At 34.4% G+C, this 27,894-nt stretch overlaps 1 protein-coding gene across 1 annotated transcript; it reads left to right on the forward strand.

The window, feature by feature from the left end:
- On the forward strand, positions 1 to 27,894 carry LOC123665417 (probable maleylacetoacetate isomerase 1). The gene is made up of 6 exons (XM_045599731.1): positions 1 to 98; positions 453 to 488; positions 14,826 to 15,012; positions 25,256 to 25,374; positions 26,033 to 26,250; positions 27,752 to 27,894. The coding sequence occupies exons 2-6, from the start codon at positions 474 to 476 to the stop codon at positions 27,870 to 27,872; spliced, it is 660 nt and encodes a 219-aa protein (XP_045455687.1). The 5' UTR covers positions 1 to 98; positions 453 to 473; the 3' UTR covers positions 27,873 to 27,894.

Consider the following 27,894-nt stretch of genomic DNA (forward strand, 5'->3'; position numbering starts at 1 on the left):
TGAAGATAATTATGTTGTCAAGTCATTTCGTCACTTGTTTATTTACGTTTTGTGAAACGAAGCTATTCATTTACTAAAGTTAAAATATTCACGAAAATAATTATAATAACATTACAGCCTATACAGTCCACTACTGGACATAGGCCTCCACAAGTTTACGCCAAAAATAACGTGAACTCATGTGTTTTGCCATAGTCACCACGCTGGGCAGGCGGGTTGGTGACCGCAGTACTGGCTTTGTCGCACCGAAGACGCTGCTGCCCGTCTTCGGCCTGTGTATTTCAAAGCCAGCAGTTGGATGGTTATCCCGCCATCGGTCGGCTTCTTAAGTTCCAAGGTGGTTGTGGAACCTTGTTATCCCTTAGTCGCCTCTTACGACACCCACGGGAAGAGAAGGGGTGGCTAAATTCTTTAGTGCCGTAGCCACACAGCACTTATAATAAAGTAGCAGCAATTATAATAAAGTGTTGACAATGACGGCAATAGTAGTAAGTAAATGAACTCTTTAAAATTACTTAATTTTAAAACCCATTAACGTTATGCTAACCTAAAATTTTAGAACTGTTGAAAACGTGTAATTTATTTTATATTACAATATTTTTTTTACAATGAAGCTTAAAAACAAAGACTAAATATTAAAATACGGGATAACAGGAAATAAACAAGGATTTATAACCTCACTTTTACTTTAGATAAAATTATTTAGCAGTAGGGTTGCCAACTTTTATTCCGTAAAATGTAGTATTTTTTATTATATTTTACCATATAGGTACATAGGTATTTATCAAAAATTGTCGAAAATATAATTATAATATTTTATCAAAAGAAAAGAATTATTTAGTTAATAATTATTAAGTTAATAGTATTTATTTGAAGAAATATGTTTATCACCAAATACGAGACGGCGCAAGAAATAATATTTGCAGATAAAAAAACAATATCTTTTCAAATTAAAAACTTAAATAAAAAAAGAACCAAAGAATCAATGAAATAATCTATACATCAATACAAATAAATAAAATTAAAGTGTCTGTTTGTAATATTAAAATAACCCCTTTTTACTAAATGCATATGTCTATCTGTCTGTTTGTTTCGGTTTATCTCTGAAACGGCTGAACCAATCTTGACAGACTGCACTGGCAGATAGCTCATGTAATAAAGAGTAACAAAGGCTACTTTTATTTTAGAAATTTATTAATTTTATAACTTTGTAAATTGAACGATATTTTTTTTTGTTAAATTTCACGCGGACAACGTCGCGCGCACAGCTAGTTATTAAATAAATTTAATTACTTTTACTAGTATCTAGATATGACACGTAAAATCGAATAGAATTTAGAGTAATTATATTAAGGGCTTTCACTAGTGCCAAGATAGCACAGATGGTGTCGCCAATGTCACATAATAGAGAAACCACGGTCTTTTATACAGGTCGTGCAACTACGGTAGTACTTCAACTTAACGGCTTGCGGTCGCCAGAGGCATGACGATCGATGGGTGTGCTGTGCAACGAAGACAGAATAGCATTCTGTCTCTTTTTCTATCACATTTAATGCATTTATGTTTTAAAATATAACCACCTAGCTGACCAGGCGATTTTCGTACCGCCTTATTTTTTTTTTCTTAAATATAATAATTACATATATCAAAATAAAATATAACCTATCTTTCATGTTGGATCATACTGTAACTGCACACAGTGTACAAGTTTACTTAAAACCGGCTAAGTAGTTTAGGTGTCCATCGCGGACAAACAACGTGACACTTAATTTATATGTATTATATAAAATTACAAAGAAACGTCACAAAACATATCCAATCAGGTAAAATGAAGTTATGTAAATTTAAAACATGTCAATTTAAAAATTGGCGAATTGTTTGTTAGGTTTTGATATAACTTTTTTATTAATGTATGAAGTATCAATTAATCAAGAATAAGAAAAAAATCATCAAGTTTTTGATGATTTTTTTCTTATGTAAATTAAATTAATAACTCAAACTTAAATCTTTACTATTTCATCTTTTCATACATATTTTTAATTAACAAAACATTTATTTATTTAATTTATTTAACACCAACAAGATAGACACTGATAATTAATAGACCGATACAATCACAAACAAAGTATCCCAAAAGGTAAGCGTTATCTTAATTATAGATGTTACACTCATTCTATTAATTTAAGCATGTTAAGTACGGAACCGTACTATCTATCATACAGTACCCTAAGCTCATCCATGAAAATGCCGAGCATGCATTTAATATCCATATTCAATAAACAACGGAAAACCGATGCAGCCCATGTCGCAACGTCCGTCCAGCCACGAGCCGCCGACGCAGCGATTTCGTCATATTTTAAATTTAATTTCATTATTAATTTTTATACAAAATTTTGTCATTCCTAATTCTCGCATCGAATAGGTTTCACCTCTCTTAATTGTAATTTTATTTTAATTAATTAAAGTATTTTTTAAGTCATTTTGGTTTTTTTTCGATCCATCGGCTGCAGTAAACGTAATTGGCGCAGTCGGTAGGATACTCGCGGGCCGGTTCGCGAGCATTAGAATTTTCTCATATCGATATTCGCGTTCGCGAGTCGCCCGGGAGGCTGTCAAGTCACGCTACGAGTATCCAGAATCTACGGAGCTGCCAAGCTGAGTGGAGAATCCAAGCATCGATTCACGAAAAAGAGCCAGAGATGAAACATATGTAAGTACACTTGAATCTTTCTCGTGTTGCTTCCTTCTATCCTAAGTCATTTTATCCTCAAGATTTTTCATCACGAAAAGCCTTGTCCCCGGGAACCTGCATCCCGTCAGGCTCGCCGTTATATAGTAGATAGTTATAGAAATATAGACAGTAAATTAGATTTTAATTTAAATATTTCATATAATTCAAACATGTCATACGATCCCGACGTTATTTTTAAGGCCTTACGCCTGGTGCCAGAGTTCGATGGTAACCCGAATATATTAACTAGGTTCATAAATATATGTGATCAAATAGTTTTGCAATATGCGAGTGCCGAGCCAGGTAGTGAATTAAGTAATTTATGTCTCTTAAACGGTATACTAAACAAAATAACAGGGTCCGCCGCGTCAACTATTAATTCCAACGGCATCCCTGACACTTGGACTGGTATAAGATCAGCATTAATTAATAATTTTTCGGATCAAAGAGATGAAACGGCTTTGTACAATGACCTCTCTTTAGCTACGCAGGGTAATAAATCCCCTCAGGAATTTTATGATCAATGTCAAACCTTGTTCAGCACTATAATGACATACGTAACGTTACATGAGAGCTTACAGACGACAATTGAAGCTAAGCGGACACTTTATAAAAAGGTTACAATGCAGGCCTTCGTACGAGGTTTAAAAGAACCCCTAGGTTCACGTATCCGTTGCATGCGCCCGGAAACTATTGAAAAGGCTTTAGAATTCGTTCAAGAAGAACTAAATGTAATTTATTTACAGCAGCGTAATGATCTTCCTAAGCATAATACTCAGAATACGTCTAAAGCTACGTCACATAACATAGTATTAAATACGCCCAGCGCTATGCGACCCGTACCTAACTGGCCCGTTCCAGTAGGACCGCGTTATTACCAGCCGGAACCCCAAGGTTTTAGATTTAACTCTCCTATCGCACAGCCCCAAGCTTTTAAGTTCAATAGTCAACAAAATCGTTTCCCTAGTCGAACCCAACAAATGATTCGCGCACCACCACCGAATTACAACCCCCAAAGTAATGTGTTTCGCTTACCACCCCGATCAAATCCACCACAAAATTTTAATGCGAAACCAATGAGTGGAGTTCAACATTATACTCCTAAGCCTATGATGTCAGGTCATGATTGGCGTAAATCTGGGAACCCACCACCAACTAATTATTTTAAAACACGCGAGGTCAATCTAAATGAATTTTATTCACCCGACTGTTCATACTATACTGACTATCCGGACTATGACTATTATACAGACCCGAATGACTACTTCAACCCCTATGATTATGCTGCCAACCCGACTTACTATAACGATAGTTATGACAATGAAATAGTAAATGAGTTAGAATCTCAGCCAGGCCCTAGCGGTGAATCCCAACCTCAGGATTTTCAAGTAGACAAAAAATCAAAAGAGCAAGGATAGACGTTAATTTACAGACTCAACGACAGTTGCCCTATATTGAAATCTCACAGCCACCTTTAAAGTTCTTGATAGATACAGGTGCTAACCAATCGTTTATTAGCCCCGAGGCCGTACAAAATTTTTATCCTAATTATCCTTTAAATTATGACCCCTTCGAAGTTACAAACGTACATGGTATTAGTAGAAATGATTATTCCGTAACACTGCCCTGTTTTAACGAATTCAATGAAGATAATAATATAAAGTTATTCGTTTATCGTTTTCATGATTTTTTCGATGGTTTAATAGGGTTAGATTTATTATCTGAGTGGCAAGCTAAAATAGATTTAAAAGATTTCAAATTAATTACACGAAATGCAACAAACTTTATTAAGGTTTACAATTCCCGTAACGTTAATTTATACGAAGATATTATCCCAGGTAGAAGTTCAAAATTAGTAAAAATACCCATTAACGCCCCGGATGGCGAAGTTTTTATTAACGAACAAGTTCTATGTAATTGCATTATTCACGAATGTCTTACAACTGTTACCGGTAGTCGCGGATTTGTAGAAATAGAAAATCCTTCACCTAACGACATCATATTTTCATTAGATCAACCCGCTTACGCTGAGATATTCAATTTTAATTGCAAACCATTAGGAAAATCAAACCGAGTAAATGAAGTATTGTCGCGATTACGTACCGATCATCTTAATGAAGAAGAAAAGGCTAACTTGTTAACACTTTGTGCTCGTTATGCAGATGTGTTTTATATAGATGGGGAGCCATTAACTTTTACTAACAAAATTAAACATCGCATACGAACGAAGGACGAAGTTCCTGTATATACTAAAAGCTATCGATATCCTTTTATTCACCGACAAGAGGTTAGAGACCAAATCTCAAAAATGTTACAACAAGGTATAATTAGACCATCAGACTCTGCATGGAGTTCACCCATATGGGTAGTCCCTAAAATAATTGTGTTTGCTCGCAAACGAAAAAAAAACCGACTTCAATTACATCGAAGAGTAATACAACGTAGATCGACGAAAAAATAGTAATACTTTGTTCGTATTCCATATAACGCGACATTATAAAATTGTAGAATTATATAATGTTCTACTGTTATTTCTAACATTTTGTTAGCGATTGTAGGCAGAAATTTCATAAAAGGCCCGTCGTCGATTCGCGCGAAGCGCTGACATCGCTTATTACGGCGGGTTTTTTAGTTGAAGCGGATTTATATTGAATTACGGTTTATGTCTTTTTTATTAAAAATATGTAATGTTCATGTTTTCACACAGCTCCGATGCACGACTGGAGTTTACCCCTTCAGATCAACTGTCTAAATAGGCACAAAAAGGCTTACTAGTCTAAGAAATATATTATTACTATATCAAATTGTAAATAAATGAATGCAATAACGCCATCTATCGGAACCTAATTGCGTTGTTAGAAAACGTCTGAACGCCATCTCTAACAAGGTCATTCGTTCAGTAGATTTTACTGTTCAATTTTTTCATTCCGGGGCCTTAAATGAAAATCGATTCTTAAGGAGAAAACTCCAAAAACAGTCAAGTAAATACGCCATATCAGATATAGCTCAAAAAGTTCGAGTCAAATCTCAATTATATTTAAATGGGACCACATGACAAGCACCACCTATCGATTAAAAAAAGAATCATCGATATCGGTCCACCCAGTAAAATAGTAATGAGGTTAATATAACGTTGGTCGACGTAAAATAGCCAAGTAAATACCCAGTATTAGCGATAACTCAAAAATTAAAAGCTCAAATATATTTATAACGAATAAACTGCTACTCTCTACTCTAGTGGAATATTGTAATTTGATCGATAGTGAACGAAGTAATTTCATTACATTTTGATAGATGGCGTTGTGGCAAAGTATTGAACATGACCACAGTCGTCTTAACATCGTCATGTAAATACGTGTCATCAAAGATTACTCAAAAATTGCTCATTATATCTCAATCATATTTAAAACGGACGACATGACAAGTATTAGCTTTTGATTTATACAAAAAAGATCAAAATCAGTGCACCCAGTAAAAAGATATAACGTATAATACAACGTAGGGTGACGAAAAAACCGTCAAGTAAATACGCAATATTAGATATAACTCACAAATTACGAATCAAATCTCAATTAAATTTGAATGGGACCACGTGACGAATAGTAGCTTTTAATTTATATAAGAAACGTCAAAATCGGTGCACCCAGTAAAAAGTTATGAGGTATAATACAACGTAAGGTGACGAAAATAATGTCAAGTAAATACGCGTTATCAAAGATTAATCAAAAAGTAGTTATCAGATCTCAATAAAATTTATATGTGACCACATGATAAACATCAGCTTTCGATTAAAGTAAAAATTATCAAAATCGATACACCCAGTAAAAAGTTATTGCGGATTTTCAAGAGTTTCTCTCGATTTCTCTGGGATCCCATCATCAGATCCTGGTTTCCTTATCATGGTACCAAACTAGGGATATCCCCTTTCCAACAAAAAAAGAATTATCAAAATCGGTACACCCAGTAGAAAGTTATATGGTATAATACAACGTAGGTCGACGAAAAAAGCGTCAAGTAAAAACGCATTATTAGATATAATTCGAAAAGTAGTTGTTAGATCTCAAATAAATTTAAATGGGACCAATCGGCACACACCACCTTTCGATTAAAACAAAATTTGTCGAAATCGGTCTACCTGGTCAAAAGTTCTGATGTAACATACATAAAAAAAAAAAAAAAAAAAAAAAAAATACAGTCGAATTGAGAACCTCCTCCTTTTTTGGAAGTCGGTTAAAAATAGATGCATCCGGTAAACAGAAATGGCGTCTTGTAGTCGATTTTCGAAAACTTAATGAAAAAACAATAGACGACAAGTATCCTATACCGAATATTAGCGATGTCCTTGACAAGTTAGGCAAGTGTCAATATTTTACAACCCTTGATCTTGCTAGTGGATTCTATCAGGTCGAAATGGACCCTCAGGATATTTCTAAAACCGCATTTAATGTGGAACATGGCCATTTCGAGTTTCTTCGAATGCCAATGGGTTTAAAAAATTCACCATCTACATTTCAAAGAGTCATGGACAATGTCCTTAAAGGTCTTCAAAATAACATATGTCTAGTTTATTTGGACGATATAATAGTTTACAGTACATCCCTTCAGGAACATATGGAAAACCTAGAAAAAGTTTTTCAACGTCTTAAAGAATCCAACTTTAAAATACAGATGGACAAGTCCGAGTTTTTAAAACTTGAGACCGCCTATCTCGGTCATATTATTAGCGGAGAAGGTGTTAAACCTAATCCTGACAAAATCTTAGCTATTGAAAAATACCCTATACCTAGTACACCCAAGGAAATAAAACAATTCTTAGGTCTTCTTGGTTATTACAGAAAATTCATCCCTGACTTTGCCCGTATTACTAAGCCCCTCACGTTATGTTTAAAAAAAGGTAGTAAGGTAGTCCACAGTCAAGAATTTATAGAAGCTTTTAATAAGTGTAAGACTCTTTTAATTAACGACCCCATCCTTCAGTATCCAGACTTTAACAAAGAGTTCAATCTCACCACAGACGCTTCAAATGTAGCCATCGGAGCTGTATTATCTCAGGGACCCATAGGTTCTGACAAGCCTGTTTGTTACGCGTCTCGTACATTAAATGATAGCGAACTCAACTATAGTACAATAGAGAAAGAATTATTAGCAATAGTATGGGCAACGAAATACTTTAGACCTTATTTATTTGGCCGAACATTTAAAATAGTTACTGATCACAGACCATTACAGTGGATGATGAATCTAAAAGAACCTAACTCACGACTAACAAGATGGCGACTTCGACTGAGCGAATACGACTTTACGGTCATATATAAGAAAGGTAAATTTAATACCAACGCAGACGCTCTATCTCGTGTTCAAATTCACATCAGTGAAACTGACGAAATTAAATCGGTAATGGATAGTATTAGAGAGCTTGAGTCAATGATTAATAACCCATCAGAAACACCCCCATCTCAACATAGAAACTCTTCAACTGACACCGTACACACTAGTAATGAACAACCTATATTAGAAGTCCCGATCACTGACGTTCCCCTTAACAAGTTTCACAGACAAATTTACTTTACTGTAGTTAGTGATGTAAAACGACGACCGATTATAACTAAGCCATTTGAAAACCATACGCGGATAGCTATTCAGTTGTCGAAATCTAGTTTAGAAAACGATGTTATCAATTCTATTAATGAATACGTTAACCCGAAAGTTAAAACAGCTATATTGATAGATCCTCCCTTAGAAATGTATTCGATAATACCAATTTTACAAGAAAAGTTCAAAAGCTCCTCTCTTAACCTCGTATTAAGTAAAACTGAGCTCGAAAATGTTAAAGATTATCTTCAACAACAAGACATCATTCAGAATTATCATAACGGTAAAACGAACCACCGTGGTATTAACGAATGTTACCTCGCTCTGTCTAGGAAATATTATTGGCCGAGAATGAGAGAGCAGATCACTAAATACATTAATGAATGTACTATTTGTGGTCAAAGTAAATACGACAGAAATCCCATTAAACCTCAATTTAATATAGTACCCCCTGCTACCAAGCCATTTGAAATTATCCACATGGACCTCTTTACAGTTCAAAACGAAAAATATGTCACCTTCATTGATGTCTTTACTAAATACGGTCAAGCGTATCATTTACGAGATGGAACCGCTGTTAGCATCTTACAAGCATTATTACTTTTCAGTACTCACCACGGAATACCTTTCACTATAATAACCGATAACGGTACGGAATTTACTAATCAGCTTTTTTCAGAGTTTATTCGTCTCCATAAGATAATCCATCATAAAACTTTACCTCATAGCCCTAATGATAACGGTAACATTGAACGATTTCATTCGACCCTATTAGAACACATAAGAATTCTTAAGTTACAACACAAAGATGAACCAGTAGTTAGATTAATGCCATACGCTATTATAGCATACAACAGTACTATTCACAGTTTTACAAAGTGTAGACCTTTTGATTTATTGAACGGACATTTCGATCCTAGAGATCCCGTTGACATAGATTTTACCGAACATCTTTTGCAACAATACGCTCAGAATCATAAACAACTAATGAAACAGGTTTATGACATAATTAATGAGTCCTCACTGAGCAATAGAACAGCCTTAATTGAAAATAGAAATAAATCTCGCGAACCAGAAGTAGAATATGTTCCAGGACAACAAGTTTTTATTAAAAATCCCTTTGCTTCTCGTCAGAAAACTGCACCTCGCTACACACAAGACACAGTCTTAGCTGATTTACCAATTCATATATACACGTCAAAAAAGCGAGGCCCCGTAGCTAAGTCACGTCTAAAACGCGCCCCTAAAAATAACCGATTGTTGCAGGATTCTGCTACTGCTGACAATACACGTGACGCATCCTCAAACCATAAGACTTGAGAGCTTAGCCGATGGACCTGGACTTTTGCCCTACAAATTAGGACCGACCAGACTAATATCACATTACCACTCCTTTATACAGTATGTAAAATTGACTGATATTGAAGATAAGATAAATTCTGTACAGACACAACTTAACACTTTTAAGACCAGACTGAACAATGAAACTTACATTCTTTACGAGTACCAGATTAATTATCTTACAGACAAGCTAAACAAGGTACTAAGTCAAGTTAAATCTTTAGAACCCATTAGAGTTAAAAGAGGTCTTGTAGATAGTCTTGGATCATTAATAAAAAGTGTTACTGGTAATTTAGACTATCTTGATGCTCAAAAGTATAATGAGGCTATTCAAATATTGCAAAACAACCAGAATAAAATTATTTCCGAATTCAATAGTCATATTAGTCTTAGTAAAGAATGGATGTTACAACATAAAGGTATTTTAGATCAGTTAACTATAAATCAAGAAAAAATTAATAACACATTAGAATTTCTTATAGAAGTAAATACTCGTAGAGACAACAGTTTAGTCCAGTCTGCTCAGTTTGCCCAATTATTAGGAATTATAAGTAATAATGTAGAGGATTTAGTGCTAGAAATAATTAGATTAGAAAATATAATGGCTTTTATTCGTGCCTCCAGCACTCATCATTCTATGATAGATATAGGAGTATTAAAAACGATGCTAGATAAGTTAATAACTATATACAGTAAGGAGCAAATTCCTGATTTAGAATTACGGGAATATTATGACTTAATCAAACCAGGTTCATACTATCATGATAGAACAATAGTTATAGTTTACAAATTTCCTATAATATACATAGACAGGTATAACTTGTACAAACTATCCATCGTTCCAAATGAAAAACAACTAGCCCTTATTCCTCCCTTTCCTTATATAGCAACAAACGAAAAAGCATTCGTGTACATAGAGGCTGAATGCCCGAAGTATAGCAGGATATTATATCTCTGTGACCAAAAAATAAGTCATCAAATTCGTACAGAACCAGACTGCATTCAAGAGCTTATTACCAACCAAAATCTTAAGGAAACCTGCCACTTCACGAAGGTTATGTTGTCTGCTGTAGCAATAGATAAACTGGATGATCAACACTATGTTATTTCATTACCTAAGCCGGAGAAAGTACAGTTAGCCTGTGAGAGAAAAGAATTCAATATACTACAAGGAAGCTATTTGGCCACTATTCCCATGAACTGCCTGTTGCGAGCTAAAGAATTCACCGTTATCAACGAAAATGATGAGATAAAAGGCCAGCCGCTGAAGCTATCAAGGATCCCATACAACCAAATTAACCAAACGACTACCTATACCCATACCGGTTCCAAGATGATTAGTCTAGATGATCTTCACAGCATCCAAGATAAATTGTTACTAGAAACCCCTATACAGATTGACAAGACACAATCAATTGTTTTATACCATACAACGATACCATTTTATATCTTAATTTTATGTGTATCAGTAGTTATCGTTGTATTAGTAAGCCGAAAATATAGATGTTGGCCCTTAAAATCAGAAAATGAAGAGAAGCAGCAAACGCCTAAGACACCAGTATATGAAGATGTGGATAAAGGCATCAAGAGACGAGATGAACTTCCAGCAACATTTTCTCTGAAGCTGACAAAATAGTTGCTGTTCTGCGGGTGGAGGTGTTAAGTACGGAACCGTACTATCTATCATACAGTACCCTAAGCTCATCCATGAAAATGCCGAGCATGCATTTAATATCCATATTCAATAAACAACGGAAAACCGATGCAGCCCATGTCGCAACGTCCGTCCAGCCACGAGCCGCCGACGCAGCGATTTCGTCATATTTTAAATTTAATTTCATTATTAATTTTTATACAAAATTTTGTCATTCCTAATTCTCGCATCGAATAGGTTTCACCTCTCTTAATTGTAATTTTATTTTAATTAATTAAAGTATTTTTTAAGTCATTTTGGTTTTTTTTCGATCCATCGGCTGCAGTAAACGTAATTAGCACGTATACATAAAGATTATTATAAAAAAACAATAATAATTAAAATATAATTAAAACAGTTTAAACATGGTAGAACTATTTATGGCATTTTCATCCAAAATTCAACATAAATGGCTAAACCTTAACTTAGCTAAAGTAAAATATTTAAATTTATGAACAAATTGAAAACTTGTGACAGATTTATTCGAAGTACCTATAGTAAAACCAACTTACTTTGATTGTATCTTTAAAAAGTTTTAATTGAGCTATTATAGCTTATTTTATACAAAAATTTAAGTAAATTGATTTTTTTTTTTTTTTTTTGATGAAAGTATAAACTTTATTTATACAAAATATTATACATATTTACAATTCACAACTTAAGAACTAAATATTTACAGATAGTTTTGGTATAAATCATGTCCGCGTGGAATTGTGCCAAGAATGCTGGCAGCATTTCCCCGTTGAATCGCTATGCCGATTCTCTGGGCAAAAAATGCACCAGCCCTCTTGTCACCAGTGGAGGCAATAAGGCGAGGTGTTATCTCATTTAAAAAAATTTTAGCACTGCTACTCCAAGGTCCAAGTGTTTCGACTGCAAACGGCACAAAGATGTAATTTGGAATTAGTGACGAATATTTGTGCCGTTTAGTCGTTTCAGCTTTTTCCGCTGCGGCTCCCGCTTTTAAGGCTGTTTCCCTGACATGAGACGGAGCAAGTGTGTCAACGCAGGTTGCGTCCCACAAAAGCGCCCGTCCCCTTTCCCAGGGAACCAACGTCAATCCATCAGGTCTCTTGCCATCATTGCGACTAATTCCAGTTGGCTCGATAAGAGCAGGAACGTCGATGGTGGCAAGAGCTCTTTTAATGGTATCGTTTAGGGAACCGTGGCGGGAAAACCTACCTGAACTCTTGTTACAGGAAAGGCCGTGTAGTCCGTAAGAATCGACCTCTTTTCCACACGGACATCTGTGTTCAAAGCACAGTGGAGCTCCCAACCGGAGACCGAGAGCAATTCTAAAACTTTCATTGTCTAAAAGTGTCCCAAGATTTTTTGACGGCACTGCGTGTAACCAGTGACCTGACTCTTTATTTGACACAGCTAGAAGCCTGGCACGGTTTTTGTCACTTGTAAGATTTTGCGTCAAACTTATATGAGTATTGTGAACTATTGGTATATCCCAAAGTTTTTGTTTTGTAACGTCCTTCGGGATAACGCCATTAGGACACATTAACTTCCAGTTTTCTATTGCATCTGTAGCATCTGTAATTTCGACTGAATTAGATTTTAAGATGTCAGAACATAAACCCTTGATACTATGTACAGAAGCAAGAAACGCAGGAAGAGCGACACTCGAAATTTTTCTCACGCCGATGCCACCATCTCTAATTGGTAAAGTAGCTTGGGTCCATGAATTTTCATCAAAAGATAAATTTAGAATTTTTTCTAATGAATTTTTTAAAGTGGCATCAAGTTTTTCGGTCATTTCAGGAAATTTCCAAATTGGGCTTGCGCGTAAAATATACATTAATTTTGGGACAAACAGACAATATTTTAATATAGTGTAGGCAATATGAGAATTTAGAGTGCCAAATTTGTCAGTGTTTTCAACAAATATTTTAATTTTATTATCCAAAATTGGCTTTATGCCTTCATCAAAAAGTGGTGCACCTAGAAGACAAAGTGTACTTCTTTGAAGTATTTTTAAATTAGGAGCAATTTTATTAAATAATTCCGTTGCCAAATTAATTTTGGAAAGTGATAGAAGATCTGTGAAAAAAAATTCACATTTTGAAAAATTTAATTTGAGACCAATTTTATCAAACTCGTTTTTAATTTTGATTAAGTCTTCAACGACATCGTCCACTTTACCTCCTATGGTTCCATCATCTAGGTACCATATGTTCAATTTTGATTTTAAATTTGAGATACATTTGTGGATACCTAGACTAAAAAGAGCCGGACCTAGTGGGTCTCCTTGCTGAACGCCGACATTAGAAAAAATTGTATTCTCGCCAAAAAGTAGCTTAGATGGTGAACTGTAACATTGCCAAACATAAGGATAAATTTCAGGAAGATGTAATGAAACTTCGTTAAGCAAGGTTGCTCTGTCTAAAGAATTAAAAGCATTCTTTACATCAACTTTCAGCAGAACTTCAGCCTCATTACTTTTTAAAAAAGTACGAGCCGCGTGAACTGCTGCTTCACAGCCTCCTTTGCTTCCAAAGCCCAATTGTATTGGTTGAAATTTTGTTTTAAGGCTGGAGACTATGTGTCTACATGCCAATTTAGACGCCAGACGGCGAAATGTGGTCCCAATAGCAATCGGACGGATACTACCGTCTTTTTTGTTAAAGGCACATAGTCTTGCACCGTAAATATGAGACAAAAAAGATGAAGATACCTTGCCAGATAACATGAAATTACAAAGATTGGTTATGTCATTCAAGAGAGCCCTGCCAGCGTCACCGGCTGAGACACTCACAAGATCTTTAAGATGTTGTGGTGTGATGCCGTCTATGCCGCTAGCAGAGCCACTTGTGAACGACATAATTGCAGCATAGGTGTCTTCATCTTTAACCTGTAAAACATTATTGAAAATAGGTGGACTTGGGAGCAAGGACGCCGGATTCGGTAAGGGATGCTTTTCGCGTAAGGCTTCTAGCGTTTTATTATCAAAAGGTGCGAGGGTATCACTAGAGAAAAGAATGCGAGCTACATTCTTAAGATCTCCATCCATTGCTTTATTTTCAATAATTTTACTAGAATCAGAATATAAAGGTCGTGGGTTTTTAGGAATGATAATCGGAATGTCTAACAAGCTATTCTGTTTTAATTTAGTTGATAAAGAACCATTTTTGGTTTTATCAACATGTAAAAATTTGTAGGAAAACAAAAAAAGATTTTGCCAGGCCGAATCAGTGTCCGAAAATTGAAATTAAATATATAAAATAGTATTAACCCTTATCACAATCATCATCTTTAAAATTTTATTCGCTTGATATGACTAGCACTATACAATATACAAATATATCTCAAATTAGAATACAAACAAAATTCTAATTTTTGAATTACAAACATAATACAGTGTAAATATTACAAATTAAAAAAAAAAGAAATTTATGCTACACTGTTTTTAAACCAAAATAAAAAACAGGTATTTACAAAGTAATATATTTTCCCTCGAAGTCCGAATCTCGAGCTGTCCTGTATGGGTTTTGGCTGTCATCGTGCACGTGGCGCGTTCGTGCAACCTTACAACTGAAGAATATAGCCTATGTAGAGCAGCCGGTGGACATTATCCGCGAACGTTCTCAACTGACTGATGAGTACCGTGCTGTCAACCCCTCGCAAAAGGTTCCCGCCTTAGTCATTGGTAAGTATTGCTTATGATTAAAAAATAGCAAAAATATTTTAACCCATGAATGGGGAAGCAAAGAACAACGATCTAATAACGATGTCTGACGATCATGATGAGACGACGAACGTGTATACATATATATTAATGTGGTATTTTATGTGTGTATATGGTAAAAAGTGTGTGTGCACTTATGTACGCTCGTAAGAAGTTATACTTCATTAGCTAGATAACTTCACGTTGCTAACTTCTTCTTCGTTGACTAGCTAATTTCAGATTGTCGGTTTTTTGTGACGGTATGCGCATCGTAAAAGTATACTGTCATAATTTTTTCCTAACGCTCCAAAAGGAGTATAACTGCAAAAATGTAATGCATGTAAATGTAATAAATATTTGTGATAATCATGTACGTATAAAAATATATATGTCGATAAATAAATAAATAAAAAAAACAAAAATGTATTAAGTGTTATATATTTATTATATTTATAACAACAATAAGCTGTCAGTGTCGGATCATCCTAGCAATTCTAGACAGTTTTAGAACTGCTGGTAAGAAGTTATTTAAAAAAACGCACGTTGATAATAAAACAAATATTGTATATAGTACAAATGGCATGGGCACCCAAGACCTCGTGGATTTTGTTAATGTAACAAAAAATCAATAAAAATAATAATGTCAGTCAGTCAGTTCAGCCCACTGCTGGACATAGGCCTCCACTAGTTCGCGCCAAAATTGGCGTTAACTCATGTGTTTTGCCCATAGTCATCACGCTGGGCAGACGGGTGACCGCAGAGCTGGCTTTGTCGCAGCGAAGACGCTGCTGCCCGTCTTTGGGCTATGTATTTCAAATATACGGATATATATGGATGATTATCCCGCCATCAGTCAGCTTTTTAAGTTCCAAGGTGGTAGTGGAACAACGCTATCCCTTAGGCGCCTCCTACGACTCCCACGGGAAGAGAGGGGGTGACTACCTATATTCTTTACTGCCGTAACCACACAGCACATATTTTTTGTCTACCTACGTTATATTATGTTACTTGCTGATGTAATCGAAGTCAGTTTTTATCGTTTGCGAACAACCACAATTATAAACATACTAGCTGTGCCCGCGGCTTCGCCCGCGTTTAAGTCAGTGATCTTCACAAAGTTTTCCCGGCAAACTTCCAGTGAAACTCAAAATCTCATTAAAATCGGCTTAATCGTTCCGTAAACCTTCCTCTTGAAACCCTCTCTAAAAAAGCCTCCTCTCTAGAAAGCCGTTCAGTAAATTTTGAGGGAATCGTGATCGATTACTTACACTTACACTTTTGGGGACTTATTGTTATAATACACTAACTGTTGCCCACGACTACGTTCGCGTGGTTATGAAGGTATGCATTACTATCAAGATGTTTAAGCAAGTTATTTTTTTATTTCAGTCACTTGAAATGCTTATCAGGCTGAGTATTTTTTTAAAAGGCACAATTTAGTATAATTTATTAGTTATTTTTATAAAACCTCTCTATACACCACATTTTTAGTTTTATTTTCAGGCTGCAATATAAATAACCTAGCAGGCGAACTTATAGCTGCTGTATATGTTTCATACAAACTATCATCCCCAATCAAACGCCCTTAGCAGTGGAATATCAAAAAATCCGTTCTTAGCGGACGTTTACTAACTATAATCTACCTCCCTGCTACATTTCATCTTTGTCCATCCTGGATGGATGGACCATCCAGCGGTTTTTGAGTTCTCGTGATGAGTGAGTCAGTGACCTTTCTTTTATATATATATATAGATTACGATAATTATGATTACATTATTTGGACTCCTTTTCACCATCTATAGAGCATACATTTTAAATTTCGTGTCTTACTTTAAAAACATAGGCCTTTCATACAAACTTCCGACCCCCGTTTTATCCCCTTAGGGGTTGAGTTTCGTATAATTAGTTCTTAGCGGATGTCTACGCCCAATAAGAAATCTACCTGCCAAATTTCAACTTTGTAGCTGTTATAGTTTTGGAGATTTCGTGATGAGTGTGTCAATCTACCATCCCCCGTTTTAACCCTTAAAGGGAGTTGATTTCTAAAGATACATTATTTAGACACCTTCTCACCATCTATAGAGCTTACATTTTAAATTTCAAGTCTCTTACTTCAAAAACATAGGACTTTCATACAAACATCCAACCCCCGTTTTACCCCCTTAGGGGTCGAGTTTCGTAAAATCCGTTCTTAGCGGATGTCTACGTCCTATAAGGAGCCCACCTGCCAAATTTCAAGTTTGTAGGTATAGGTTCGGAGATTTCGTGATGAGTGACCTTTCGCGTTTATATATATTGTATGATATTATAGATAATGTTTAAAGCTACTAAAAATATGTCCATAAATAAAAACGAATTTAGTTTAAATTTTCGGTTTCCATGCAACGTAATTATTACTATAAAATAATACTAACATTCTAATACTCGTATAAGACGTTATAGTTGATTAGATTTCAATATTCTTAGTATGGACTTTTGACGATACATCTGTGACGTAGGCTCAGAGGTAGAGGATATATAATAACTCCTCTCTAATAAAAAAATACTTCCATATAAAACGTGATTAAACACGGTGAGGACTTCGAAATGAAATTTCGACATCGGTAAATTTTCATATGATATTTGAGCTGACGTACGAATGTCGAATATACCTCACTCCCTGATAAAAAACCTATAATGCTTTTTAATATCCGTTCAATTTAATTGAAGAGACGATCGCGATATTAATATTTGCGGTTATATCACCCAAGTTAAAACGTTTTTTCTTCGCACAAAATCGAAATCGACTAGTTATGATATGAAATGGATAGAAAAATTAGTAAGATTAAGGCTACCTGTCCCTTAAGAATTTCAAAAAATCATTTTTTTTTCTTGTTACATACTTAGAAAGTACAAATACCCAAGGTATATACTGACGAAAGGAAAACCCGCTCGAACCGATATAGGCAAACTTTGTTTTACAATCCACCACATAGTTTCGGTTGAAACGTTCTCGTGAATGGCTAAGTTTTGCAAAGCAAAATACCAAACTTGGATATCGAGGTAACATAGCTCGAAGATCTAAAAGAAAAAAGAAATTGCAAGAAAATTAATTCCCTGCTGTGAGTAAGGAATGTTTCGTGGCGAGTACTAGTGGTAACACAAATTCTTCTTCTTTAGGTTAAAATAGCTTTCAATAGTGCCAAATGAGCACAGATGATTCGCCAAGTAACACAAATTCACACTTGCACTAAAAATCAAACAGCATCTCTTGTCGATCCACCACGACTTGTCAAGAGATAATTTGCTAAATAGGTGCTTGAGACAATACCTAAAATGCCAATCAGGCAATTGACCCGTAAACACCTCCATTCTAGTCTTAAAATTATCGAAATTTCGGTCTAATATCTAATCGGTGCTGGCGTGTTAAATAATGGCTTCACTTCTTTATTGAGGATTATGAATTCAGTGTACATAATCGTCAGTACCAATTGCAAAGTCTTTGCTGAAAAATCTGACGAGTCGCGCCTCACTAGACAATACAGGCTGAGACTTTCTGGGACAAAAAAAAGCTCGGACAACCCGAAGACAACAACTGACGGAAGAAAATCGATTTTTCGTAGAAGCCGAAGGTCTGTTTTACGCGCCTTATATCGGCGATTAAGCAGTAAGCCACTAAAATTATTAGTTTTCGCAAATTGAAACTCAAAACACGTTTATCGTGAAACTACTTTTTCGAAAACTGCTTGTGTTGTAGCACAAAAAGTTATCGAACGATCACGATGACATCTTGGGAGGTTACTCTCAGTAAATAAATTAATAAGTAACATTATCAGAAGGAGATACCAACAGTTATAAAAGGTAAAAGTAAACAAAATTTTTTTGGAGTCAAATACGTCGAAAAAATGGCTGAAAATTTGAACTTCAAAGTCCAAACTTTCAATTTTACTTTTTTTTAATACTTTTTTAGATATATCCTTCCTTTTAATAACATAATAACATATACAGCAATTTTCGATGTCTCGGAAAACAGACGCCCGAAGACCCTTAATTCTTAAGGGTCTTCGGGCGTTAACCTTTTTCTTTGTTTGAACTTTGTTCATGTTGAGGAGTGATGATGGGGAAACACTTAGATGTCGAGGCACAGCTTTTACCATGCGAATTCCTTGGGCTAAGCCGACCATTGAAAAGCTCATCTGGAGACTGCGGGGACGCCCGAGCCCACCTGGAAGTCGCCACCGGGTCCTCCCATCCAGTCGTCAACTGACACGGTGGAACCATCCCAGGATTTTTCGCGAGGTGACGGGACAGCCTTTGCCAAGTGGCTGGCGCGCTAGGGCCCCTAACTGCTTGCGGTCGGTCAACGGCAAAACCGTGCCTCGGATCCCGAAACCCTCCAGTATGAGCCACCCGGTACTGTGTCGCTTAAGATTCGCGAAAACTGCCAAGCTGCACAACTGACACCCTACCATCCCCCAAAGGCACTGAAACTCCCGCGCATAGACGGAACGCAGCAAGCAGCTTGGCGCCTGGTTCCGACGGGAGGGTGGTCGCTGCCAGGCGGCCCCTAAGCGGGATCTACCACCGCGTTGCGTGGGGATCGTCCAGCCGTCGCCACAGGTAGATTAGTGGCGCCGTTGCCCAGGGTGGACCGCTAGGAGTTAGACCCCAACCACCCCAAATCTGCTGAACATTATTATACATTTTTTATTACGATTATACCTTTCTTATTCTTTATGTCAAATATATTAATACAAAATGTACATTTTTGTTATAAAGGAACAAAAGTTGCATTAATAATAATTTACTAAAAGTATTTAGCATATTCTACATTATTAGGAGCAAAACAACATTCTCAATTAATTAATTTTCAATTCTCAATTAATCAATTAATTTCAAAACAACGAAAGCAAACTTTTAACATTAAAATGTGAACGTATATTATCGTTCCAAGTTTCAATATTCTGTGATATAAAATATTTATGGTAACGCAAGCTGTGTTCGCTGCTAAACATACTGTAGGTAAAAATTTATATTTTTACCTGCAAAGCGATATTACAAAAATTTTGCAAACGCATTTCGTATTTTATTCAATACTAATAGTATACATAAATATTATATTAGCAACTTTAATCGTTACTGTCTAAGCATTTTCGAAATGCGTATTTATTAATTTCTTTCAAAAAGCGGAAAAATAAACGAGGAAGTTTAAATGGAAGCTATGCTATTTTTAAACACATAAGTTATTCTATTTATACACGAACTTTTGTTTATGAGTTAACTAGTGACCCGCACCGGCTTTGCATGGATGCAATACTGATACAAAATATTTGCAATGTAAGCGCAAAATATATGTTTATTTACGACATCACATTAGAAACCCTTAAAACTATCAGTGTTCCTCTACTATATTATTCATATAAAACTTCCTCTGGAATCACTCTATTTACTAAAGAAAACCGCATATTCTTATTTGAAAGCTATTTATTACCTCTTGTTGCTTTTTAGCAATAATTAATTTTGACCGTTACAAAGATTGGTCTATCATAGCTGTTTATTATATTCCATTTATGATCTACGTGTTCCGATAAAAAGTCGCTTGGACTCCTCATAGAATTTGCTCAGGAGTGATTCGAAATCGGTCAAGTGCACATACTGTGCCATTCTTAAGGCTGTTATCCTAAGACCAAGACCAAATATAATTTCTTTTTTAAAGATGTGTGAACCACTTGGTAACATCTACAATTTCTCATTTACTTCTTAGGCATCCGTTTACATCAGCTCATTTCTAAAATTAGGGTGCGCGATTACTTTTAATGCAAATATAGTCCTGACAAAGATTAAGCATACCTACATTCCCTTGCTTTTTGAATTGTCCTAAACTTCTCAATTCTGTCTATGATGTCCTTTCTCACAAAATGCCCCGTCCTGTAAATATTTAATGTTTGTTGATGCTTGTATTATTTTGTCCTTTTTCTCCCTTCTTATGTAAACCTATATAACGAAATAAAATTAAATTTGTTTTATTTTGAAATTTTTCTAACATAACGTACGTATAGTTGTACGTATATGTGTGTATATTTTGTCTTTGTTAGTTTTGTTTTTAAATGTGTTGTTTTAGGTTAAGGGTAAACCATAAAATGCCCTTTAACTTACCTTTGATGTTTTTCTTTTTTTACTCTCTAAGGAAGTAAGCATTTTTACACTCACACCTTTCATTGATCGTCAGATTAGGCAAATGGCAGCTCTTATATATCGTAACAAATTGACAAAAAAACGAACGCCTTTTTGGATTACTTATAGTCTCAATCAATCAATCAAAAATAACATTATTCAAAATAGGCTTCAAAAGCACCTTCGTCATTTAACAAATTATAATTTTAATTATTTATTTATTTATTTATTTTATTTATTTTATAGGCAATCCGACAGCGTTATGTTACAATAGTATGTTACAATATAATGTACAAATATGGCCAAAATAGGATCACACTGATATATTAAAAAAAAAATTATAATAATTATCAAAAATATCGGTGCTTTAGCCAATTAAGCTATGGAACGATGTACTCGCTAGTTAATTGGTTAGAATACCGACACGGTCAGTCGAAGATGCAGGTTCAATCCCCGCTGAAATGGTCGATTTTTGATATGATATTAAAAAATGTTTACAAAGCACTTGGTGTTCTTGGTGTTCAAAATCAAGTTGTTTGCTTTAAACCAATCTTGAATTCGCGATGTTCACGTCGTCGTAACTTACTTTTGTCCTATCAACTTTAAATATAAGCTATATTAACAAGGATTACCAATCGCGAACACAAATACACTTCCAGGGTTGGTTTTGCAAATTTCTATTCAATAGAAATAGCCTGTTAGTATAAATGCGATTATCGCATTAGGTAAATTAGTTATGCTTCTGGCAATCAAATTACGACACAATACATCATAAGTAGGGATATTATCATGAGGGTGCCTGGTTCAACGAGCGCTGATGTCATAGAGACGAATGTGTGGAATCATTAAGCATTTGGTTCACGAGAGCACTTCATATGTACGCTAATAACTACTCCAAAATTATGATCATCTATGTCTGTCGAATGCGAACTCTTATTCAAGTTCGATTTATTTGTTTTTATATATAAAATTTATGTATGCTATAAATAAGTAAAATAAAAAAAATATTTATTTTCGTCTTTCAAAAAACGTCTTATTTGCCCTGAATGATTGATTTCTTTCCTCCGAATGATAGGCATAAACAAAACCCTCAAATTAAAAAGTAATAAATTGTAAAACACACAGACTAATTTAAACAATCATACAGTTTACGAGGTAGACGCTCAAACAGCGCCAGAATTTAAATGGATAGGTCAATAACTTCGCATTTCAACGAATGTGACGACCAATAAATTTAATAGAAAAAGCTACGTTGAGTTGTTCTATTTGGGTCATTGAATCTTTTTATATCCATAACAGTATTTTATTGTAAAAAAAAATAAGAAAATAAGCACAAAAATATAAAACAATACTCGTTATTTCCAAAGTTACTTACCGATAACCATTTTCAAATTCATAATCAAAATTATAAGGACCCGTAAATATGGTACGTGGGCTGTTACAACACTTCACTCCGCTTCAGCCTATAACATCCCGCTGCTGGGCATAGGCCTCTTTCCCCATGTAGGAGAAGGATCGGAGCTTAATCCACAACACTGCTCCGGTGTGGGCTGGCGGGTATATTCCCTACTATGAGTAACGATCGTTATCAGGTGTACATGATAACAACCGGGACCGACGGCTTAATGTGCTCTCCGAGGCACGGTGGGGTCCCACGTGGACTGCTCAAACACCCAAACTAATTATTTATTTACTTTTTATTTAAACAACCTTTTAATACATATTTAAAATGATGAAGTTATTTCAATAATAAAAGTAAATTATGTGGTGTCATGGGACACCAGGTAGGAACGAAGTTCGATATATCGAGTATAGAGCAACACAATTTGAAGAAAAAAGTTAATTTTTATATATATTTTCTAGTTCTAGATTTTTTTTTTTTAATTTTATTGATTGGTTTTTAATTAAGTACATAAAAGTATTTAGGAAATTTAGTATTTTAGAAAATAACAAATACCGTACAATAAAATAAATCAAACAAAATAATAATAATAATAATAATTCAAACTATTAAGTGAAATTAAAAAAACATATGGCTTTATTTCTCTTAGCTTTATTTTTATCGACAGTATAAAATTACATAAATAATTTTAAAAGTAGTAATATTTTAGTTTTACAAACGTCATTTTTCTTACGGTTTTAGTATCACATTTTTTTCAGTTCGGTCGCCCGGCCAAATGTCAAGCCTGCCGTAAGGAACTTCGTTCCAAAAAACGTAAAAATCGTGCCATTCGATATACTGGACAGCGGTATCGACAAAATCATATACGAATACATAATATGCGTAGGAAGTAAGGGTATTTCAAAAATATCCAACCGATGTTATTTTCACAATTTATTTTCCAGATTGTCAGCCCACATTGTACAAATTATGTATTTTGGACAAATTATAGTATCTTTGATTAATAATGTTTTGATTATTAATTCGTCCAAAAATATTAAAATTATCTCATTACAATTTTTTTTATTACTGTTATAAATAAATATGACGGAATATTTTCTTGAATACGATGTAGCAACTTCCAAACGAAATTCCATTTCGTCTACGAGAGAAATCTTATTTTTTTTTTACTTTTTTTACATTTTTTTTTTTTTGTCTCTATTTTAACATACGAGTAATTTATTTCAAATAAAGCGTTGGAACCGTTATATAAAATTAAACATAAAATTTTTATAAACAATAATAAAAAGATTTGCACAGCTATATTTTAGAATTTATAGTTGAGTGTATAGTTGTTTATAGATTTGTATATTTACTATTAAACAAATCGCGTTCAGAACCATAAAACGAACAAATAACAATCGGACAAGCATTCAACTAGCACTAATCTAATTGCTTAGCACGGCCACAGGCACTAGTTTTGCGGTCACTCACTCACACTGATTTGTTAGTATAAGCAATGTATAATAAAGTAACGTATCTCGCATGCGTCTTAAATATATGAAAGAAATATATATATTTTGACAACAATATACCTTCAATACAGCATAATTATGAGCCAAGATAACAAAGAGCCTAAACAAACAATTATCCTTAAATCACAATCCAAAAATACATATATTCGGATTTAAAACTGTTCATGTCGGTTAAGGAAAACAATGCTATGTACGCTTCAAACGATCGATCGCTTCAGCCTGTACATCCCACTGCTAGGCATAGACCATTTCTCCATGTGTAAGAGTCTCCAGGAGTAGGATCGGAGCTTAGTCCACCACGCTGCTCCACTGCGGGTTGGCAGATATGTTCCCTACTATGAGTAACGTTCGCTATCAGGTATTTATAATAACAACCGGGATTGATAGCTTAACCTGCTCTCCGAGGCGCGGAGATCCACAATGCAAGACATTCAAACTGGAAAGAAATATTTGTACAAATACAAATATCCAATTCGAGCGGGAATCGACCCGCAAACCTCTCGTCGTCTTTGTTTTAAACGACTATACGCACCACTTCACCAGAGTGGTTGTTATGAACGCTTTGGTATATAACAAAAATTTGAAGATAAATCTGGCAATAATCTTTAAGTCATAAGATGGATTAAGTTTAGTTATTCTTAGTAACAATAGGCTTTTTTCGTATATATTATGCCTCATGTAATATTTGTAATATTTTTAGACTAACCTAGAAACGAAAAATTCTAGAGAACGTTTACATTTATTACCATTTCATAATACTACATATTATACTTTTATTGTAATCTATATTGACCATATCATATCATCACATGAAATTATTGGGGCCACTTGCCCCACAACCTGACACGATTGCATGACCAAGTCAATCTCATTTTTCTTAGAAATGTCGAGGCTTGTGATTTACTTGTGATTTCTGTGCAAATGATTCTCAGAAAAAGCATTGTAAGACATCGTTCTTATATAAAGTTATTCCCCATAAATAGTAATTCCCATCCGTAGCCAAATATTTAAATGTTAGCTGACAAATCGTCAAATTGTCTAGCTTACCACCTCGTGCAGGTGATCTTGACTTTTGATGAACTTATATTTTTTTTTTTATGACGAATACGTAATAAAAATGTAAATAAATATAATATTTTATCTTATCATTATTTAGATGGTGCAACACTTGTAGAGTCAATGGCTATAATCCAATATCTAGAAGAAACTCGTCCGAAGCCTAGTCTTCTGCCAAATACACCTCTATTGAGAGCTCGTATGAGAGAAATTTGTGAAGTAAGTATAACTTGTACTTTTATGTAATTTAAAAACTTACACTAAATCAAATTTGTTACATAAGTGACCCGGATATAACATCCAAATTTCTAATTACACCATGGTAAATGCACAGATCACCACATATGGTACCACTTTTCTAAATATAAGATAAAAAATATACTACAATGTATAATAATAAAAAATATTTATCAAATACTTAAAAATTAAATTTAAATTTCTTGACGATAACGGATTTTTTCACTAAATAATACTTTCCTTGCTTTGTCAATACCTTAAAAGCTTTACTTGGAATTTCAGATTGTTTGTTTACTGCGATGAAATTACACTTTCCTTCTATATTTTTAGACACAAAATAACTCAAATTCATAAATAGCTTTATCTAAGGCAATTTTGTGAATTTGTTAGCATTTATATCATGTATAAAAGATACAAATGACATATATGGTATATGTAAATTAAATATGGTATTGATATCTTTTACTTCCACTTTTTCGCATAATGATGATTGATATTTAAACTTAATCAATACCACATCCCATAAGAGAAAACAAGAGAAACTATATACATACGCTAGAAGTTAATTTCCCACTACGTAAATTAACAAAAATATTATTAAAAATCGACTTTTATTTCTAACTTTAAATTTTTTTTTTAGACTGTCGTATCTGGCATTCAGCCATTACAGAACATAGGTTTGCTCAGTCATTTCCATTCTGAGGATCAATACAAACAATTTACCAAGTATTGGACAGAACGAGGACTGCAAACCCTTGAGGAATTGCTGCAGAAATCAGCTGGTAAATTCTGTGTTAACGACCAACTTAGTATGGCTGACGTATGTTTGGTGCCACAGCTGTACAATGCTGTTACTAGGTAAAGTAATTTTCGTAAATATAAGTATTAGACAATTATGATAATTATTTATCTAGCGACTTAGTTTATTATTATAATAAGTTTTTAATGCTATAATAAAAAAGTTTACACTTAAAGACAACAAGGACGTTATTTTCACTAAAAAAAATTATTCGGTCTCAATCTAGATTCTAATGAATAGTAAGTACCTGTAACCAAAATATTGAGGTTTGTTTTTTTCTGATGGTTTAAAAATAATCCTAATAAAATATCGTTAGGAAGATGACTCCCGACATAATTGATTTGTAATATAAGTAAAATCAAATTTTCGTTTTGCTCCTCAGGGAAATATAAGATACCATCGTCTTACTTCTTATTAAGTTAAAGAAATAGCGATGACTTTATTAATATTGGACAGAAACGGACGAAACTTATTAAGTGTCGTCTATGACTGAAACGTCAGGCCTACTTTTGAGTTAGCCATCATATCTTATTTAAGTTACTAGCGACCCGCCCCAGCTCCGCACGGGTGCAATGCTGATACTAAATATACTACAGAATATCTTTATTTATAGTGTGAAGCTAGCTTATGACATGGTTATTAACATAATAACAACAACATTCAAATATGCGTCGTTAGATTACACGTTGTTACAGAATGCATTGAAGAAATAAAAGTTTACTGCTCGTTCCCCGTAGTTGATAGCGTCATATTATGTAGCGTATATGTTGACCCGACTTCTTAATAATATTCGTGCCAAATTTGAAGTAAATCCATGCAGTACTTTTTGAGTTTATCCCGGACATACATACAGACAAACAGACAAACATTCTAAAAACTATATTTTTGGCTTCGGTATCGATTGTAGATCACACCCCAAGTATTGTTTAAAAAAATATTCAATGTACAGTTTTGACTTTCCGACCATTTTATTATATGTATATAGATTATAACCAATTTCATACAAGACTAGACTAAATTTATAATGATTGACAGTCTTAAAAGAGATATACGATTATTTAGCGTTGATCTTCTGTTTTATTTATAGGTTTTTAACGATTATATTTCATTACTTATTAGTTCTATTTATGAAAATTTGATTTTATTTTAATATAGATAAGTGACTATTACAAACTCGCTTGAAAGGTTCAAGATTTGTTCAAATGTAAAAAGCATCAGCAGCTTTGGTATGACGCGATGTGATGATGACAAAGTAATACAAGGTCACTATTTCTTCAAAATTGTCGTGAGATTGTAATCTCGACCTCACCAATCAATCTCCTTCGTGTCTTCTACATTATGCGTAATATCCCTGCGATTATAGCACTATTGGAAACCATTAACCCAAATTAATGAGAAAGAGCAAATTAGAAGATGCCAATATCCTTTTTGGTATAGTTTGTTTTACATTTCAACAGTACACAGGCATATTTTTCGCAAATATAGAGAACAACGAATAAGCTCGTAACTTTAGCTGACAAATGAAAGTAAGACCACTAACTTATAATTGTCACATTACAGACACAAGTTAGGCCTGGACAAGTTCCCAACAGTATCAAAATTGTACGAGACACTATTAAAAGAAAAAACTTTTAGCGAGACTCACCCGAAGAACATCAAACTCAAAAGAGTGAGCCAATGAAATAAATTATTGCGAACAATTA

The sequence above is a fragment of the Melitaea cinxia genome, chromosome 2 (genome assembly GCF_905220565.1).
Source record: "Melitaea cinxia chromosome 2, ilMelCinx1.1, whole genome shotgun sequence".
Classification (NCBI taxonomy): Eukaryota; Metazoa; Arthropoda; class Insecta; order Lepidoptera; family Nymphalidae; genus Melitaea; species Melitaea cinxia.